The sequence below is a fragment of the Taeniopygia guttata genome, chromosome 12 (genome assembly GCF_048771995.1).
Source record: "Taeniopygia guttata chromosome 12, bTaeGut7.mat, whole genome shotgun sequence".
Lineage (NCBI taxonomy): Eukaryota > Metazoa > Chordata > Aves > Passeriformes > Estrildidae > Taeniopygia > Taeniopygia guttata.
This window is the reverse complement of record NC_133037.1, coordinates 15,783,879-15,804,352: the sequence shown is the minus strand read 5'-3', so window position 1 is coordinate 15,804,352 and position 20,474 is coordinate 15,783,879. Positions and strand designations below refer to the sequence as shown.

The 20,474-nt window shown below is 58.8% G+C and overlaps 1 protein-coding gene across 3 annotated transcripts in view; it reads left to right on the top strand.

Moving 5' to 3' along the window:
• Nucleotides 1-20,474, top strand: part of BSN (bassoon presynaptic cytomatrix protein) — an 88,789-nt gene that overhangs the window by 66,110 nt on the left and 2,205 nt on the right. For 2 of the 3 annotated variants that reach the window (XM_072935023.1, XM_030283535.4), the window contains 8 exons: nt 6,924-7,382; nt 8,408-15,040; nt 15,787-17,926; nt 18,231-18,967; nt 19,303-19,396; nt 19,511-19,654; nt 19,838-19,892; nt 19,977-20,074. In XM_072935023.1, coding sequence (XP_072791124.1) covers nt 6,924-7,382; nt 8,408-15,040; nt 15,787-17,926; nt 18,231-18,967; nt 19,303-19,396; nt 19,511-19,654; nt 19,838-19,878 — 10,248 coding nt within the window. In that variant the 3' untranslated portion in view covers nt 19,879-19,892; nt 19,977-20,074. The remainder of the gene's footprint in view (nt 1-6,923; nt 7,383-8,407; nt 15,041-15,786; nt 17,927-18,230; nt 18,968-19,302; nt 19,397-19,510; nt 19,655-19,837; nt 19,893-19,976; nt 20,075-20,474) is intronic. The other variant, XM_030283536.4, reaches the window with a different exon arrangement.

The following is a 20,474-nucleotide window of genomic DNA, read 5'->3' as shown; positions in this document are numbered from 1 at the left end:
TGTGGTGGCTTTCAGGGGAGCTGATCTGCAAGCCAGGGGTTGCACTAAAACTTGCCCAGTTGATGGCAATGAAGTCAATTAGTGTGGAGCCATTGGCAGCTGAGGAGACTCAGCTGCCCAAGGTGTGTGCAGTCCCCTCTGCCTTTCCCTGCAGATGGACTTGGGAGCCTGTGGCGTTGGGCTGGCAGTGGCATCACACTCCGGGTGAGGCAGCCAGGCAGGGGGCAGGATGTGTGGGGAGCTCCACTGCTTCCCCCAGCCTGGCAGGCAACAGTGTTCAGCCTCCGGGCTCCAGAGACAACCTGCTCTGCTGACCATTGTTTGGGAGTTCCTTTTACTGCTCCTTTTTTGTTTACAGATTATATATATATATATATATATATACACACACACACATGCTAAGCTTCAGAAGCAGCATTGCATTTAGCAAGCACACATGCAGACAGTTCTGCATCTAGCTTGAGTGGGATTTTGAGGTAGTTTTAGAGAAAAAAAAAGGCACAATCAAGGTAAAAAAGTACTCCACACTCTGCCCTGTCTGTCCTGGAGGTGGCTGTCAATGGTGGTGTGGGACACACAACCCCACACTCTCCCCTTTCTGCATGCTGCCCCCAGTTTCCCTTGGTCTCAGTCTCTTCCTGGCAGTGGGGCACCTGAATTCCTCTGGTCTGTTCCCACCACAGATGCACATCCCACAAGCACCTCCTTTATGTGCTCCATACCTTCACTTGATCTCTGGTGCTTCCATCATCACAGTGCACTTTTTTGTTTCCTTGCCCTCGTTTCAAATCCCATCACTGCCTCAGCCTCCTAGGGCTGGGGTGGAGGTAAAACCAGGCCTGTGGTTGTCTGCTGATGGCACATGATTGTTCAAAGCACCCTTTGTGAACGTGCCCTGGTCAGATTTTGTTTTACATCCTCCCCTCTGTAATCAAGAATCTCAGAGATGAGCCTTTGGCACTGGTCAGCACACACCCTTCCCCCCACCGTGTCCAAAACCTGTTGCAGCTGAGTCAAAGGTGCTCAGAGAGGTGTGGGGAGGGGATCTGGTGGGGCTCTGGAGAGTTCAGCTGGGAGAATGGGCAGAATCCAAGGGGGAGTGAGCATCAGCCAGTGTTCGGGCGCTGGCATCTGAAATGAGTGAGCACCAGGGTTGCCCAGGGAGGCTGCAGCCGAGAGAGCCGAGAGAGGGAAGGGCACAGGAGCATCAAAAACATGGGGAACCTGCCAGGCAGACTCCTGGCATTGCCTGAGGTGGGTCTGAAACAGCCCTGGCTGCCAGTGATCAAGCATGACTTAGTCCCTTTCCTTCAACACTGTGCTAAAAGCCATGCACAGCACGGTCAGAGCTGCAGTGTTCTTAGCACAAGGATGCAGAGTATTAGAGAACTGGGATCACACAGTGAGATGCCCCCATTTCTGCTGTGGGAGGGTGTGTGGAAGGTGTCTGGTAGTCAGGAGCCCTCCTAAACGGAGCTTTCCTGCTAGTGGGGCTGAGAAGAGGGCTTGGGATGTGATTTTATGAGGTTCTTGTTAATTTGGATCTTGATTCAGATACCAGAAGTGTTTTCCATATTTTCCAGGCATCCATCTGTCACAGTGACGAGCCCTGCACAGTACTTGTCAGCAAATAAATGAAATATTCTGGTGAGATTCACTGCATTTAATGCTGGGAGATGAGATCTGGCTTGTGAGATACTTGTACCTCATGCTGCTTATCTTACTTTGTACAGATTTTTGTCCCAGTATTTTAATAGATACTGTTTTGATTGTGTAAAATGATGCTGTAGAGCATAAGTAACTGGACCGAGTCCCAGGGGTCACATTGTGGGGGTCCATTTGTGTGGGGATGAAAACCGTGGCTGAGCATCTTCCAGGCACTGGAGAGCTTGAGCCAAAGGGCCCAGGGGCTGATGGGGATGGTGGGACTGGTAACCAGCAGCTGACTGGGGAAGCTGGGAAGCTTCTGACACCACTGGCTCCCACCAAACCTGATGTGATGCTGAAGCTCTCTGGCTCCATCATTAAAAAAACCCAGCGGCGCTGGGGGAATTCAGCATTTAATTAACTTGCCAAGTGGTAATGTTGACCAGAATTATGCAGGAAGACTTCTATTCTTGTTAATTACAGTTTTGTTGTCTGCCATTAATAAATTGAAACAATTGCAGGGTAAGACCTGGTGGAGGTTGGCCAGCAGGGCTGTGGCCACCTGCCAGCCAGCTCTGGAGCTCTGGGGAGGCCGGGCATACCCCAGTCCCTGCTGACCCCCGCTACAGCCTTCACTGCTGACCCCCCCACCCCCCCCACCCCCCGGAGGGAGCAGGGGCAGCCATGGGCACGGCACTTGCTGCCCCTTCAGCAGAGCCAGCAGGAATTGTGGCCAAATCCAGCATCCCCTGATGCCACTCGCATGGTGCACAGGTGAAACCTGGCATGGTCATTCCCACATAGATGCACTGTCTTAAATGAAGCTGCCTTCCTCAGTCCCTCATGCCCTGCCCCCAGGGCTCTGTCCTGCCTCTTGTGACCCCAGCAGCTCTGAATGTCTCTCCAGAAACCCACTTTTCTGTGACTCTTCTGCAAATCCCAGTTCTTTGGAGACAAGGAAAGCAGGGAGCCCAAGGAATCAGGGCAGTGACCCTCAAAGGCTGTAAGTTGATAACCAGCTGGGCTGGGCAGCCCCCAGCGGCCTCACCCTCCTGCCTCTGGCTGTGTTCCAGTGTGCCCTGCCGTGCCAGCGCCTCTTCATTTCAGATGGCATCTCAGGCACACTTTGGTTTCATCCCTCTTCTTAATTATTGATGCTTTCCTCTGCCTGGAGCCCACTCTGCATCCCGGCAGTGTTGCCCATCTTCCCTGCGTGCCACAGGCTTCCTCAGCCCCAGCTCCCATAACTGTGCTCCAGCATGGTTAAATCTCCCATGCCCCAGCGGTTCAAAGGCAGCAAACCTCACTGCCAAGCAAAGCCCAATCCTCATCCTGATCAGGGCCAATGTTTCCAGAATCTTTAGGTGTGGAGAGTCAGACTGAAGCTGCCGTGCCTTTGCCATAAGCTCTTTACCCATTTTCCACCCCAACAAGGGGTGCCCTGGCTTTCTGGGCATCCAAGGATTTGGACATGTAAAGCACTAAATACAGCCTAATTATTATTATCTTCGTGGGATCTGGTTAATCTCAATGGGGATTTACAAGCTGTTAGCAAAGCAGCCACTCCTCCAATGTTTGCATTTTTCTCAGGGGCAGCTTAATCCCCTTGGCCGTGTTCTCTGGGAAATGCTTGAGGCCAGGTTATGTGGAGGAGGAAGCTGCTTCAGAGCCAGTCCCTCTGAGAGGGAGCAGAGGTGCTGTGGGATAACCAAACACCGCTGATAAGGCTGCAGGAGAGGGACGGATCATTTGTCACCGGCAGAGCCTGGGGCACTGGCACAAGGCTGGGAGGTGCCTCAGCTTCAGCATCCTCACATCCTCACATCTAAATCCCCCTGGGATTTAACCCTCAGATACATGACAGGTGTCAGTGCTGGGGTTGATGGGGCTGCAGAGGTCTCTCAAAGATGGAACAAAGAGCTCAGAATGGTTTACCGGAGGCATTCCCACTGGCACGGGCAGCTTTGCTTGCCTCCACCTTCCCACAGCTGCCGTGGGCAGGATTTCTCCTCCCTCACGTGCATGGGGGAGCTGGGCAGCTCACAGCTGCTGCTGCTGGAGTGGTCACTGCAGCCAGCGTGGGCTGTGATAGCAAAGGCTGCACTGGCTGCAGCAGCATGGTCTGTGCTCACACACAGCTCCATGTGGCACTGGATGTGACAGGGATGGGGCTCTCCCACAGCTCAGGAAAATTCAGTTATCCCTTCACTACTATTCTGCCATAACCTCACCGTGATTTTCCACAGGGGTTCAGATTGAAGCACAGGGTGCAGGACTGTCAGCAGGGTCTCTTCAGCATTTAAGACCCACCCTAGAGGTGCTGAAGGAAAGGCCAGTAAGAGAAAATGCAAACTCAGCATACGCCAGTGTCTCAATTCAAGTATCTCTGGGGCTTGGCAGGCACTTCTCACAGCTGGCAAAGCCCAAGGACCCTCTCTGCTTGCCCTTCCTTGGCTCCTGCCTTCCCACTGTACCCAGGCCTTCCTGCCTGCTTTGAAAGATGAGGGGCATTTCAGAGGGGAGCTCCACAATCTTTTTGGCAGAGCTATTTTTAACAGAGATTGTTCCCTTATCCACTTCCCAGTGTGGTCCCATGAAGAGTCGAGCTGTCACATCTACGAGAGCAGGATGGCAGGGTGAGCTGCTCAAACTGGGGCAGCTGCCAAGAGCAATGGCTGCAGAGCCACAGCTGGGAGGAACCTCAGGGAGGAGCCTCAGACCAACCTGCAGAGACGTCAGATCATAGAATCATAGAACGATCTGCGTTGGAAGGGACCTGCATCTCATTCCAACCCCTCTGCCGTGGGCACAGTCACCATCCACTAGACCAGGCTGCTCAAAGCCCCATCCAGCCTGATCATGAATACTTCCAGGGATGGGCATCCCCATGGAATAGATTAGTACTTTGCTTGTCTGGTTGTGGAGGAGCCCTGAGCCTTGTGCTGATGAGATCACACCAGCAGTGACATCTGCCTCTCCATGGGCTCCTTGAATGGGACCTGACTGGCACTCAGCATCTGCAGCACTGGTGGCCAATGATGGCCTTCCTTGGTCTTTCTGGGCTTGAATTTTTCTCTGGAAGGGCAAAAGCAGTTGTGCCCATCACATATGCAGAGGTTCCCCAGTCACCAAAGCCTAGCAGGCTGGGACATCATGAGGATGTACAATGCCCCATTCAGGGAGGGTGTAAAGGTCTGAGTGAGGCAGGCTGGGTAGTTCAAGGCAAGCTGATCTCCTGAAGCTCCTTCAGGACCATGGTGGGAGCTGGTGTGGTGGTGTGCAGACAGGTATGGGCAGGAACTGAGCTGAGCTTTGCTCTAGCACATCCAACCCATCCCCTGTGCATTGTGCCCTGCCCTTTCTGCCTGCATCAAGAAGGGAGCTCTGGCAAAGAAAAATGGGATCCCTGAATGAAAAATGAAAGGTTGTGTATTTCCATGAGGCATGGTTTCAATTTGTGTCACACAATCACATTTCCTTCTGCGGTCTGGAATAATTACACAGCAGAGTGGGGCAAGCAGATCTGATTCAGAGGCACGGGAATGAGTTCTGAAATAAAAGAAGACAAATGCAATCATTAAGATACAATAGGCTACACTTGCCCCTTAATTAGACTTTCTCTTTGATTAAGCAGTAATTAAATATTACTGTGCTGAAAGGGATTTTTTTAATGGCCCTCCAAAGCCCTAATGTATTTTTAAGATGTTTGTGTGACGAGCAGGGGCTGCTGCAGGGTTCTGGGTATGGGAGGATGTTTTACACCTGCCCCTTTCCTGCAGGAGCAGCCCTCCTGCCCCTCTGCTCCCTGGAGAGGGGGGGGGCTAGATGTCTGCTCCTGGGCTGGATTGCTGCAGGAGTGAAGATGTGTCCGTGGGACAGCCCTGCTGCTCCTGGCCACCACCAGCTGCAAGGCATCTCCAGCATCTCATCAGAACCTGGAGATCCCTGGGATGCAGATGTCAAGGCTATCACAGTTCTGCTGTCCCATAGATATGGGATTTGGAGTCATAGATTAGAATCATGAAATTGTTCAGGTTGGGAAAGACCCTTGGAATCATGGAGTCCAACTGTTATCCTAGCACTGCCAAGGCCACCACTGAACTCTGTCCCTAAGCATCACATCTACACATCTTTTAAATCCCTTCAGGGATGGTGACTCTACTGTTTCCCTGAGCAGCCTGTTCCAATGCTTGACAATCCTTTCAATGAAGAAATTTTCCTAATATTCAATCTAAACATCCCCTAGTGCAACCTGAAGCTGTTTCCTCAATGTCATTTTGATGAACCTCATCTTCTCCAGGCAGACCATGGCCTCTGGGGCCCCAGGGCACACAGCCCTGGCCCCAGGCTGGTCCAATTGAAGACCAAGACCACCTCTGGGACATCATGACAGTTCCTCAGGGCCAGCCACCCCTTGAGGTTAGCCACCCTGAGCTTTGGGAGCCATGGATCAGCAAAGGGGAAGTCTGAGAAAAGAACCTGGAGCATATTGTGCTGTTAGCAGCAAAACTGAAAAGATTTAAGATGCTGAAACATCTAAAGGGAAGGAGATGTCAGGCCCCTATTCCTGGACATCCCTGCGTGGGTAAAAATAGCCCTTGGGCAACCTGGGGGAGGAAAGCTTCTGATCTCTTAATGCAGAGCCCCTGCCTTAGCCCTGTGGGCTCTCTGCCACTCACAGCCCTGCTTGCCTCTGCTTTTTCCAGGCCATAAAACGACAGCTCTTGCTGAGAATTTCACTAGACAAGATTGTCTTGTTCTTTTCCTGCAGAGCGTGTACTTTGGGAAATTCTGGCATACTTGTGTACCCAGTATTTTTGTTAACTTAGAAAAAAAAGAGCCATAAGTGTTATGATTATGCTATTAAACCTTTATTGTATCAAAGAAAACAAATCAGTGTGAGAGAGGAGCTGTATAGAGCTGAGAAGTGTTAAGCTACGGTAGTAATCTGCCTTTGTTTAATTTCACTTAAAACTGAAATACCACAGGCTGAAGAATGAAAGAGCAGGTGATGCTGAGGGATTTTGGGTGAGCATGTGCAATCCCTGTGCTGCAGCCATGGTATCTCTGGGTTCTGGACAAGGGTAGGGATGGGTTGAAGCTGGATGTGGACGGTTTGCAGGGTATGGCTATGACACTGCATGCCCCTCCACAGCTGGTTATTTGGTTTGGGTGGGCATTGCCAGCCATCCCACCAGCAGAGCTCCTCCGTGACATCCCCGCTGGGGTGAAGCTCCCAGAATTTCAACAGGACTTTTCCTTCCATTCTTTTGCAGAAGAACGAATGGCTGTGCTTGAACTGCCAAACTCAGCGGCTGCTGGAAGGCAGCCTCGGCGACCCTGCCCCAATGCCACTGCCCACCGCAAAGCCACCACCCACCGGCTCCCCGCGGCACCAGGCGCCCGCCGCCGGCCAGCAGAGAGCACCCACGCCGGCCCCTGTGCCCGCCGAGCCAGCGCCCCCCGAGCAGCAGCCCTCGCCCGCCAGGAGCCTCCGGGCTGCTGAGCAGAGCAGGACCCCGAGCCCTGCCCCGGCGGAGAAGAAGCCCCCACCGCCAGCAGAAAAGAAGCCCCCGGTGCCGGCAGAGGAAAAGCCCCTGCCCAAAGCTGCCCCGGAGCCTTCCAGAGCTCCTGAGAGCGTCGCTCCAAAGGGGAAGAGCATGACCCCCAAACCAGAGGTGGAGAGAAAGGAGAGCCAGGCACTCCCCGAGGCGCCACGGGCAAAGGAGCAGGAGGTGAGATCTCAGGGTGCATCCAGCTCCGAGCCTCGCTGGGCACCACAGCCTGCCCCAGGCTGGCGTGGTACTGAGCTGTGCCTCTGTCAGTTGTGCCCACAAATGGGGAAGGACCTTTGCAGGCTCCATGGCAGCATGCTGATATTTGCCTTCTTTTTATTAGGATTACATCAATTCAGGCAAAATGTGATAGTTCAGGTCATGTCCGGGCTGTGGATTTCTTTTAAAATAATATAATGGTAGTTGGGATTTGCTGTCAAATGGAAAACTCAGCATTCCATGTTGCAGCAGTGGGTGTTTTTCTGTTCTTTATCCCACCTTTTCTAAAATTCAAAACAATTTGGGGAAACATTTGGCTGCCTTGGGATGGTGTTTCCCCACAAGCAACCATCCCAGCAGCAGCCAGCAGAGCCCCCCATGGGGAGGGGACATCACAGAAGGTCCCCACCAGCTGGGAGGGAATGGCTGCCCCCCTCGCTGCTGCGCAGCCCCAGAGAGAAGGCTCCTTGGGTCCCCAAAATCAAGTGGTCTGTGGTACCTCTGTGCTGGCAGGATGGCAGGTCCTGCCAGTAGCACTGGGGCTGGGTGTGATGGCACAGTCCCTGTGGCTCAGAGACATGTCCCTCACACTGCCTAATTGTCAAGCCAATTAAAGGGGGCTGTTTATTTCTGCTGGCATCTAGCAAGGATCCTGGGGCCGGCCCTGCTTCTGAAGGGTGCCTTGGGGGCTGCAGGCCCCGTTTTTCAAACATATTTATTAGTCCCCCAATGTATTTATGCCCAGGGCCATTTGCTGTACCATCCCCTGCTTGCAGCACACCCTCTAACCTGCCTTTATTAGCTCAGACAAGTTACTGATGTGCCACTGAATTGGGGGACACAGGGTGACCCCCAGCCTTTGCTCTGAGCTGGCTCCCAGTGGTGCCCAGACTTTCTGTGTGCTCCTTGCGAGACGGTTTGGGGGAAGCAGGAGCAGCAGCTCTGGAGCTGCCTGGATCTGACACTGTGTTCTCCCTCGCCTGCAGGATGGCAGCAAGCCTTACCCCCCAGACCTGTCCCGCAGCCCCCAGAGCCTCAGCGACACCGGCTACTCCTCCGACGGCATCTCCAGCTCTCAGAGCGAGATCACCGGCCTGGTGCAGCAGGAAGAGGAGAAGCTGAGCAGCACTGGGCTGGCTGGGCAGAGCCCCCCCAGCCCCTCTGAGCTCACCAAGCTGGAGAGCAGCATGCGGCCTCTCCTGGAAGGCCGGGGTGCGCCAACACAGTCCCCTGAGCGTAGCAAGAGCCGCACAGAGCCACAGGAGGACCAGCGGCAACAGCAGCGGCCACGGTACCTCTCCATCACCCCTGAAGCCTTTGACTCAGACGAGGAGCTGGAGGACATCCTGGAAGAGGATGAGGAGTGGGAGAACCAGCGGGAACGTCGGGAGAGTGCGGAGTCCTCAGATGAGTTTGGCAGCAAGCTGCGGCATGACTATGTGGAGGACAGCAGCGAGGGGGGCTTCTCCCCAGTGCCCCCCCGGAGCAAGGGCCAGGAGGCAGAGGTGACAGATGAGGAGTTCATGCGGAGACAGATCCTGGAGATGAGTGCTGAGGAGGACAACCTCGAAGAGGAGGAGGAAGGCTATGTGCGCACCAAGTACAGCATCCCCAAAGCTGGTCAGAAGACCGAGGCAGAGAAGGGCAAAGAGCCAGCGTCAGCCAAGCGGCGCCTGCCACATGGTGCCAGCAGCATGTACACAGAGGAGAGCAAAGAGGTGGAGGCAGTGGAGGGTGATGACTTGAGCACAGCCCAGGGTGGGCTGCGGCGATTCAAGACCATTGAGCTGAACAGCACAACTGGCTATGGCCGGGAGATGGACATTGGCCAGGAGCCAGATACCAGTGTGGATCGGGAGCCCGAGCTGGAGATGGAGAGCCTGACAGGCTCCCCTGAGGAGCGCTCACGGGGCGAGTACTCATCCACCCTGCCAGCCACAACGCCCAGCTACACCTCAGGCACCTCACCCACCTCCATCTCCTCGCTGGAGGAGGACAGCGACAGCAGCCCCAGCCGCCGGCAGCGACTGGAGGAGGTGAAGCAGCAGAGGAAGGCTCGGCATCGCTCACATGGCCCCTTGTTGCCCACCATTGAGGATTCATCTGAGGAGGAGGAGATGCGGGAGGAAGAGGAGCTCCTGCGGGAGCAGGAGAAGATGCGGGAGGTGGAGCAGCAGCGCATCCGGAGCACAGCACGCAAGACCAAGCGTGACAAGGAGGAGCTGAGGGCCCAGCGGAGGAGGGAGCGCTCCAAAACCCCCCCCAGCAATCTCTCCCCCATCGAGGACGCCTCCCCCACAGAGGAGCTGCGACAGGCGGCAGAGATGGAGGAGCTGCACCGCTCCTCCTGCTCCGAGTACTCACCTTCCATTGACTCAGAAGCAGAGAGCTTTGATGCTGTGGCCTCCAAGCTGTACAAGTCTGGCAGCGAATACAACCTGCCCACTTTCATGTCACTATACTCCCCGACAGAGAAGGTGGAGAGTGCTGCCAGCCAGCCCATCAGCAAGCCCCTGAAAAGCGCCGAGGAAGCCTATGAGGAGATGATGCGGAAGGCAGAGATGATGCAGAAGCAGCAGGTCCAGCAGGCCCAGCCTGCCTCTTCCTACAGCAGCACCTACCAGCAGGTCGGCTACCGCAGTACTGAGGGCCAGAACGGCTTTGACTACCAATATGGCGAGGAATACCAGTACGACAGCGGCCTCACGCACCCCTCCCAGCCCGACTATTCCAGTGCCCTGCCAAAGGCAGGAGCAGTGTATGAGGAGATCCTGCAGACCTCACAGAGCATCTCCAGAATGCACCAGTCCTCTTCCTTTGACCTGGCCCTCAAGAAGGGTGAGAAGGTGAAGGGGCAGGAGGAGGCGTACCAGGAGAAGCGCTTCCTCAATGCAGAGAGCGCCTATGCTGACCTGCTGAAGCAGAATGGTGGCCCACTCACCCCTGGCACAAGCCCCACACAGCTCTCTGCTCCTGTCTCCTTCGCCAGCTCTGACAGCAGCACCGGCAAGATTATTCCTGATGTCCGAGTCACTCAGCATTTTGCAAAAGAGGGACAAGACCTAGCCAAGCTCCAGAGTGCCCCGGCAACACCCAGCCCAGTATCTAAGGCTACTACTACTCCTTATGCTTACAGCAAAGGCACCAGCACGGTGACTACAGCAGCAGGCAGCCCTGGGAGCGCGCTGCAGAGCTACAGCTCACCAAGTCCGGAGGCCCCATCCATAGCTGGGAGAAGCTACACTCCATCAAAGAGCACTGTCAGCTATGGCTCACAGACCGAGGATGCCACCAGAACCAGGACAGTGGAGATCAGCGTGCAGACAGCCAGGGAGAAGATCCCAGCCGTGAGTGACAGCAAGCCCACACTGCCCAAGACATACACCTTCTTCAAGAGCTCCAGCCCTCCACTCTCACCCACCTCACCCACACAGAGTCCCACGCGCACCACAAAGGCCACGGCAGAGTTTTCCACACAGACACAGAGCCCAGTGCTCTCCTATGATGGTCCTTGTGCTGCTGGCCCGGACACCTCTTCCTCCATGGTGGCACAGGGGACACAGACGCCGCACCGGGCAGGCTCACCACGCCTGACTCGGCAGGCCTCCTCACAGGACTCCCCCTTCATGGTGATCACACTGGCAGCCGATGCAGCCAGCCAAACCAAGCCAGTCAGCTCTGGCGCCTCGACGTCTCCCACTTTGTCCCCCACCAGGCCAAGCCGGCAGCTGCTGGCACATGGTTACACCCAGACACCGGAGCCAGAGCAGCCAACAGGTGCCTACATCAGGGCACAGACAGTGAAGGACCATGCCCAGAAAGCACCTGCCGTGACTTCAGCCGCTGACAGCATCACAGGACTGTACAGCTGGGGACCACTCCCTGCAGAAAACATCTCCCTCTGCCGCATCTCCTCCATCCCCGGTACATCCCGGGTGGAGCCAGGGCCCAAGGTGCCAAGCAGCAACGCTGTGGACTTAAGGACCGCACTGAAGTCTGCCCCCATCATCATAACAGACCAAGGCATGGATCTCACGTCCTTGGCCACCGAGGCCAGGAAGTACTGCCTGACCTTGGACCATATCCCCAACCGGCAGTCCACGGCCATCCAGCCCTTGATCATCAACCTCAATGCCCAGGAGCAGCCCCACGCCATCATCGCAGCAGCCAGCACTGCCAGCCTGGCCATCGCCTCTCCCATGATTCTCTCACAGTCCAAGCAACCCATGGTCTATGGAGACCCTTTCCAGAGCCGTATGGATTTTGGGCAGGGGACTGGGAGCCCGGTGTGCTTGGCACAAGTGAAGCAGGTGGAGCAGGGTGTCCAGACAGCCACTGTCAGAGCCAGTGGGGTGGCCAGTGGCAAGCCCGAGCCCACTGCTGCCCCCCAGACCAAATTTGCAAGGTACGGCATGCCAGGCCAGATGGTGAAGAAGGACGTGCTCCTCACTCAGACCAGTGGGGCACAGAATGCCAGCGGCCTCCCACAGTCCTTCCCACCAGAGCCAGGATCAGAGGTGTACCGTGCAGTGCCAGTAGAGCTGAAGAGCCAGAGCCCTCTCCTTGCCCTGGGTGGCAAGAAATCCCAGGTGATGATGGTGCAGATGGAGGAGGCAGCGACTGGCCCAGTGACCAAAGTGCTGAAGGAGGAGGTGCCAGCCAATGTCCTGGACCTCACAGGCGTGAAGCCGGAGAGCCAGGTGGCCTGCTGTGACATGGTATACAAGTTCCCCTTCGGTGGCAGCTGCACAGGTGCTTTCAACCCCACCTCCAAGATGCCAGAGAAGAAAACCGGAGAGGCAGCAGTGATGCCTGGTCGGAAAGCTGGTGGACCAGTGTATGGCAGCAGAGAGCCAGAGCTGCCAGAGACCTTCCCTTACCGGGAGCAGCCAGCCCCGGCACCTGCGCTCTACGAGGAGCAGAAGTTTTACCCAGCCAGCGCCTTCGGACGACTCTACTCCTCCATGTCAGACACGAACCTCTCTGAAATCGGGATGAGCTACTACCACACAAAGGGGGATCAGTCCTTCCCTGCCCCAGCAGGTGATGCCGCTGTAGACCTCAGCACCATGAAGCACTCCTACAGTGTGGGCTTTGCCGAGGGGGGTTACCTGGGCCAGGGGCCACAGTACGGCTCTTTTTCCGACCTTCGCCAACCAGGAGAGCTGCTGAGTCACCCCTTCCCCATGCGGAGGTACAGCTCAGCCTCCAACATCTACTCCGACTACCGTTTCTCACACCGGGGGGACCTGGCCAGCTTCCAGGAGTCCAGCCTGGCCCACTACAGTGCCACCACGGCACGTGAGATCAGCCGCATGTGTGCTGCCCTCAACTCCATGGACCAGTACGGGGGCCGGCATGCCAATGGCCCTGATGTGCTGCCTTACGGCCCCAGCACCGGGCAGGGGGGCACAGGGGGGCTGGCAGCTCCGCAGCAGGGCCCTGTAGCCCCCAAACCCAGTGGGATGTACAACCCCACCTTCCCTGAGGGACGACAGGGCTTCAGCAACCTGGCACAGTACAACGTTCCTGGTGTCCGCCTGGGTGCCATCCGGCAAATGCTTCCTTCCACCGCAACCGTGCGGGCCGCTGACGGCATGATCTACTCCACCATCAACACCCCCATTGCCTCCACACTGCCCATCACCACCCAGCCAGCCTCGGTGCTGCGGCCCATGCTGCGTGGGCTGTATAGACCCTATGGCCCGGGCGGTGTGGCAGCAGTCCCACTGACCAGCTTGGCCAGGCTGCCAGTTGTCACCCCCCGTGTCCCGCTTGCGACACAAGGCCTCTACCGCTTCCCGGCCCCAAGCCGGCCGGCCCCAGCAGCCTCCATGATGGAGACACCCGTCTACCTGGGGAAGCCCATCGCCAGCACAGCACCGGCAGCGGTGGGAGCTGCTCCTGCTGCCAAAGCACCTGCTGCCCCCGCCGCACCTGCCAGTGGCTTGCAGAGAGCAGAGCCGCCACCAGCTGCCCCCCGTGCAGAGGCACCAGCAGCACCAGCAGCCCCCAAGGAGGGTGGGCCAGTGGCCACAGCGCCCAAGCCATCACTGGATGGAGCTCAGCGGGAGGAGCGGGAGCGGGAAGAGGAGCGTCAGCGCAAGCAGCAGGAGCACGTGCTGCAGCTGGAGCGGGAGCGTGTGGAGCTGGAGAAGCTGCGGCAGCTGCGGCTGCAGGAGGAGCTAGAGCGGGAGCGCGCCGAGCTGCAGCGGCACCGGGAGAAGGAGCAGCTGCTGGTGCAGCGGGAGCTGCAGGAGCTGCAGTGCATCAAGCAGCAGGTGCTGCAGCAGCAGCAGGAGGAGCGGCATGCGCAGCTGGCACTGCAACGGGAGCAGCTCGCCCAGCAGCGCCTCCAGCTCGAGCACATCCATCAGCTCCAGCACCAGCTGCAGCAGCAGCTGGAGGAGCAGAAGCGGCAGAAGACCATCTTCCCCACTCCCGTGGAGCCCACTGCTCGCCCGCCCGAGGGGCCCGCTGAGGCGCTGCGGGTGCTGCCACACAATGGGCAGGCATGGCCCCCACCGGGCCAGACACCCCCAGAGGGGCCTGCTGGTCCCCGCTACCCCATGCCACAGCGGCCACTCAGCAGCTCAGCCTCGGACATGTCACTTCAAGTGGAGGAGTCCTGGGAGCCCGGCCGGGGCATCAAGAAGAGGAACTCGATGCCACGGCTGAGGGATGCCTACGAGAAAGAGACCTTTGCAGCACGGAAGATGGCAGACAGCAGTGTGCAGACAGATGAGGAGGACGGCGAGGAGCGGTTCATGCTGTCGCGGCGGCGGCGGACACGGCGCAGCGCTGACTGCAGTGTGCAGACGGACGAGGAGGACAGCGGGGAGTGGGAGCAGCCCGTGCGCCGCCGGCGCTCCAGGGCCTCACGGCACGCTGAGGCCAGCACCGAGGGCAAGACGGACGGGGCAACCCGCACAGCCAGCGTGGGTATCCAGACCATCAGCGACTGCTCAGTGCAGACAGAGCCCGACCAGCTCCTCCGTGTGTCCCCCTCCATTCACATCACCACCCATGACCCCCGAGTGGAGATCGTGAAGTACATCTCAGCCCCAGAGAAGACGCAGCGTGGTGAAAGCCTGGCCTGCCAGACAGAGCCAGAGCCAGCTCCCCAACCTGGCGTTGTGGTCCCCCAGCTGACGGTGCCCACCACCATCCCACCCTACTCCACCAACCTCCAAATAGTGAGCACAGGCCCTCTGGACCCCCACACTGTCCGGCAGCAGACCCTGGGCAAGTTTGAGAAGAAGAAGCCAGATCCCCTGGAAATTGGTTACCAATCCCATCTGCCGGCCGAATCCCTCTCCCAGCTGGTAACCCGCCAGCCACCCCGCTCTCCCCAGGTCCTCTACTCACCCGTCTCTCCCTTGTCCCCCCATCGCCTCCTGGAGTCCTCCTTTGCCACCAGCGAGCGGCTGAACAAGGCCCACGTCCCCCCACAGAAGCACTTCACCACCGACTTAGCCCAGCGCCAGCAGACGCTGCCGCGCCCCATCAAGACCATGCAGCGCTCCCTGTCTGACCCCAAGCCCATCAGCCCCACCTCTGAGGAGGCCGGCAAGGACAGGTTCTCGCTCTACCAACACCCGCTGCTCCCCAGCTCACAGGTACGTCACACAGGGAACAGCGTTACCCCCAGGGAACAGCCCCAGGAGGCACCTCAGGACACTGCGGTTTCATTAGTGCTGTGGCAATTAATATTTCAAAGGGCTGGTCCCCGCGGCAGCTGATGGAAGCCAGCAGGCACAGACGTGCAAGGCAGTACCAGCAGCTGGAGGGAGGCCCTGGAGGTCCATTGGCTGCATGAGCCTGTCAGCAGGCAGGAGATGCTGTGGGTTGGCAGCATCAGGGCTGTCCCCTGCTCCAGACGGGTCCCCCTTCTCTCTCGAGGAGCCACCACCATGCGCGGCTCCACTTAGGTTTGTGGTGGCTCTTGCTCACACCTTTGCCCCCACACACCAAGGTTGCCTTGAACAGTCAAGTGCCCAGCCAAGAAGTCCCGGGGCAATTCCTGGGGCAGCAGTACCCACCGGCAGTCCTCCAAGTCTCTCTGCTAAGTGCCCATGGACAGAAAGCATTTTTTGCAGCAGAGGGTATGCACGTGGCCAGCTCAGCACTTGGCTGGCTGCCACCCCTGGTAATTACTCACGGAAAGCGCCCTGCCTGTTACTTCCATCCTATTTATTGCGCTTTTACATAAACGCCGCTTTCTCAGTGCATGGGGGAACACGTGCACAGCAGGATGCCTCACCCCAGCCCCTAGGGCACGGGAGGACCACTGCAGCGCTTGGGGTGGGACGTGGGGGGGGGACACCCACCTGCCCCCCTGACCAGATGTCCCTTGGCTTTGCAGGTGGGGGGGCTGCAGTCAAGCTCGCTGGCACGCAAGGTGAAGCGGACACTGCCCAGCCCACCACCTGAGGAGCCCCACGTCCCCCTGGCGAGCCCAGCCGCCTCCCAGCTCTACCTGAGCAGCCTGGCTCCTAAGGCCACCGCGCCTGTCACCAAGGCCAGCCTGCTGAAGGAGCTGGACCGCGACCTGAGGCTGGTGGAACATGAGGCCACCAAGCTGCGGAAGAAGCAGGCGGAGCTGGACGAGGAGGAGAAGGAAATCGATGCAAAGCTGAAGTACCTGGAGCTGGGCATCACTCAGCGCAAGGAGTCGCTGCTGAAGGATCGGGTTGGTGGGCGGGACCACCCCTACCTGCGCTACCCCGGGGATCGCCGCGACTACCTGTCAGACAGCGAGCTGCACAGCCTGCGCCTCGCCGCCTACGACAGCGCGGGCCTGCGCCCCGCCGGGCAGTACCCCGACTACAACGCCGCCGCCGCTGCCGCCGCCGCTGCCGCAGCCGCTGCCTCCTATGGCGCCTACCCGTACCCTGCCCCGCAGGGCCCCACCGCCTTCCCACCACCACGCCTCCAGCACCCCCAGTACCCCACAGCCAGCACCTCACAGGATGGCTTGCCGGCAGCTCCACTGCCCACCTTCACCTCGCCTGGTGGCTTCTCGGCCCCCGGCGCCGCATACCCAGAGCTGGGCACGCCAGCCCAGCCAGGCTTCCAGCCCCAAAACCCCTACCAAGCCCCGAGCGCCTTCGCTGGGGCAGCCGCCGTGCCGGCGGCACAGCCCACCCTCTACCAGAGCCCAGCAGACATAGCTGGTGGGCACCAGAAGCCACGGCAAACCTCTCTGGCTGACCTAGAACAGAAGATCCCCACCAACTACGAGGTCATCAGTGCGGCCACCAGCTCCTCTGCCGTGCCTGATGTCACCCTCAGCACTGCACCAGCGAGCAGTGGCTATGAGCAGTACAAGGCACCTGAGACCCGGCCGGCTGAGAGAACCAGCACGGCACCGGGCCCCTCAGCCAGCTACTCTTCTGAGTCCCTCTACACCAGTCTGGAGCAGAACATCCCCCGTAACTATGTGATGATCGAGGACATCAGCGAGCTCACCAAGGAGAGTCCAGCAGTGGATGGGCAGAAAGCAGAGCCAGTGGGCACAAGCACCGATAGCCGCCACAGCAGAGAGAAGAGTGATCTAGGGGACACCGAGGGCTCCAGCCGTCCCTGCTGCTACACCAAAGCTGAGGAGGAGTCTGAGGAGGACATCTATGATCACCATGGCCCCGACCATCGTGGGAAGAACAGCTACTACCGGGGCACAGAAAGCAATGGCAGGGTGTCAGGGAGCTCCACCAGCTCGAGCTACTACTATGGGGACAGTGAGTACCGGCACTCTTCACGGATGGACAAGCACAGCTCTGGCACGCCACTACCGAAGCATTCATCCAAGAACCTGGCACCTGCTGTCATCTCCTCCAAGCGCAGCAAGCACAGGAAGCAGGGCATGGAGCAGAAGATCTCCAAGTTCTCCCCCATTGAAGAAGCCAAAGATGTAGAGTCAGACCTGGCCTCCTACTCAACAACCACCTCAATTGGCAGCAGCAATGTGGCCTCCAGGGCCAAGAAACTGCAGGATGAGATTACCTATGGCCTGAAGAAGAACGTCTATGAGCAGCAAAAGTACTACGGTGTCTCCAGCCGGGATCTGGTGGACGAGGAGGAGCGGGTCTACTCTTCCAGCAGCAGAACCCGCTCCTCTGGCTATGGGGTGGAAAAGTCCTCCAGCCGGGAAATGGGCGGCCGGAGCAAGTCCTATGAGCGGGAGAGCATGGAGCGCTCCCAGAAAGTCAGCTCCAAGCCCTCATCCCTCAGCATGAGCCAGAGCCGTGGGCGGGCGCCCATGCGCTCGCAGCCCTCAGAGGAGGAGAGCCCTGTCAGCCCTATGGGGAAGTCAGTGGGGGGGTCGCGCACTGCAGGAGGGCCGGGCCCCCAGTCAGCGGGGGACCCCTGCTCCCAGTTCTGCTCCAGCCACTCGTTGCCTGATGTGCAAAAGCACATCAAAGACGTGCCAAGGAGTCACTCGTACAAGCACGAGGAGGGCTACGGCATGGATGATGCCCATTGCGTTGTCTCGGACAGCGAAGGTAACAACTCCCCGTGGTGACCACCCCAGAGCATGGCACTTCCCCGGGGCATGCCTGTCCGCTCATACGCAGAGACACTCTCACCGCCTCAGTTTGCTTGACACGTGCCTTCCTCCCCCTGCCCTGGGTGTTCGGTGTTAGCCAGTCCTGCACGGTGCCCTGCTGTGCCGCGTCCCGTCCCCACCGGCACTGTGCTGTCCCCTGCGCGCGTGCCCGCTGCTTGTCCCTCCCACTTCATTGCATGGCTTCCACCCGCGCAGCCTCGAGCGAGAGATTGACTGTGGTTTGTTTTTGGTTTCCGAAGCCTATCATTTGGGTCAGGAGGAGACAGACTGGTTTGATAAGCCCAGGGAGGCGCGGGCAGAGAGGGTCAGGCACTACGGTGGCCACTCTTCCTCACAGAAGAGACCCCCAGTTAAGCACACGTACCACGATTATGACGAGCCCCCCGATGAAGACCCGTGGCAGCACGACGACTACCCCCAACACCGCGAGCACCGGCACCACAGGGAGTATGATCGCCATGCTGGCTCCTCCCGGCATGCCAGCGACGAGCCCCCACGCCGCTCCTCAAAGCAGCACCCACGAGAATCTGGCCGCCATGAGCCCCGTGGCCATGGGCCTTCAGCCGGCCCCAAGAAGGCGCAGCAGCCGGAGTCCCGCGCACCTTACGGCCCCAGCTCCGCTGATTACGCCCCGTCATCCCGCCCCGCTGCTCACCACCATGGCACTGAGACCCCCAAGGCACAGAAACCTTCCCAGCCGCATGGGTCGGCCACGCCAGCGCCGAAGCCGGAACCCCTCACTCACCCACAGCAGCCGGCGGCCAGGCAGCAGCAGGCAGGGCAGCCGGCAGCGCGGCAGCAGCCGGCAGCACGCCAGGCTGCCCAGCCAGCAAGCTCGGCACAGCCTGACACCAGGGGCAGGACACAGGGACCCCCCTCATCCCGGCCACCGCAGCAGCAGCCAGGGCCGGCCCAGGCAGCAGGGAAGGCACCAGCCACACTCCATGCACAGCCGGGTGGACACCCAGCACCGGCGGTAAGTACAGGCTTAGATGGCCAGGCTGCATCCTGACCCCACAGCTTTGCCTGGAATCGACACAGCTGGCTGTGGCCAGTGGCTGGCAGGGGAAGTGTTGGCAATGGGAGCCATGGAGTAAAGTGTATCCCACTCACACGCCCAATACAGACACCCATAGGTGCTGTGGAAGCTTCCACCCCCTTGAGTGGACCCAGGAGGGGACATCACTATGTCCTGGATCCCTTGCTGCCTTTTCTGGGGTTGTGGAGCAGTGTTTGGGGTTTCAGCCTGGCCACCCCCGGTAGACGCTCTATTGGGAGGGTGAGCCCTGAAAGCTGTTTTCCCATTTCCAGACAAAAGTGGAGCCGACGGACACATCCAAACCTGCAGCAAAAGTGCCACAGCAGCCGGGGAGAGCACCGTCAGCACAGCCCCTGGGAGCAGCAGGTCAGTGAGCCCCAGTGGCACTGTGCCATTTGTCCCACCTCATGCCAGCTGCCTGGCACCCCAAAACTCGGCTGAGCCTGTCCCCTGCTAACAGTGGCTTTGTTTGTCCCACAGCAGACAGCAAGGCTGGTCCAAGGGCAGCCGGGCCACGTGGTCCCGCGGGCATGGCCACAGGGCAGCCTGGCGGGGAAGGAGAGAGCGTCTTCTCCAAAATCCTGCCAGGGGGGGCAGCGGAACAAGCAGGCAAACTGACTGAAGGTGAGAGCTGCTCCCGGGATGGGGACAGGGCTGTGGTGCTGTTCTGCACTGAGATGGAGTCGAGCACTTCGGGGATGGTTGGGTGCAGCCAGTGGGATGCAGTGCTCCCACAGTTTGGGGCCCAGGGAAGTGGAGGGCCAGGGTCACTACACCATACTGACACCTGTCCTGGATTCCCCGCAGCGGTGTCAGCTTTCGGCAAGAAGTTCACTTCGTTCTGGTGAGAGAACGGCACAAGGTGAGTGCAGCCAGCACCAGGCACTGTGCTGTGGGCTCCCTGCCCCAGCTGTGCTTGATGCCCTCCTCCTCCCTTCCACTGCAGGAGTTTGGGAAGTGAGTGGAGATTTGAGTCGTTGCAGTGGAAAAACCTATGAAGAAGCCAATGAATTCAGCATGCGGCACCAGACTCTGAGTATAACAGTGAGTGTACAGGGCACATCTGCACACAAGTCCCCTCCACCATGCCACCTCTAAGGTTCCAGCAGCACCAATGTCCCCCAAGCACCTGCTGAGCCCTGCCTTGCCATACTCCCAGCCTCCAGGCTGGGAAAGGCATAGCACAGACCCATCCCCTTCATGTTGGGCCACTCATCGCCATCTTCATCCCCAGGTGCTGGCCCCAAGCCCAGGCGTGGAGGATTGGCCTTGTTCCATACTCTCGGCAGCGCTGGTGCAGACCCTGGGTTTCCAGGGAAGCTTTGGGCGGTCCGGGCTCTGCTCCGGGAGCCCGTCCAGCGCGGGGGCGGGCGGAGGCGGCGGCAGCTGCTCCGCCGGCAGTACCTCAGTGCCTCTTGGCTCTCTGGGGTCTTTTTGCTCGGGC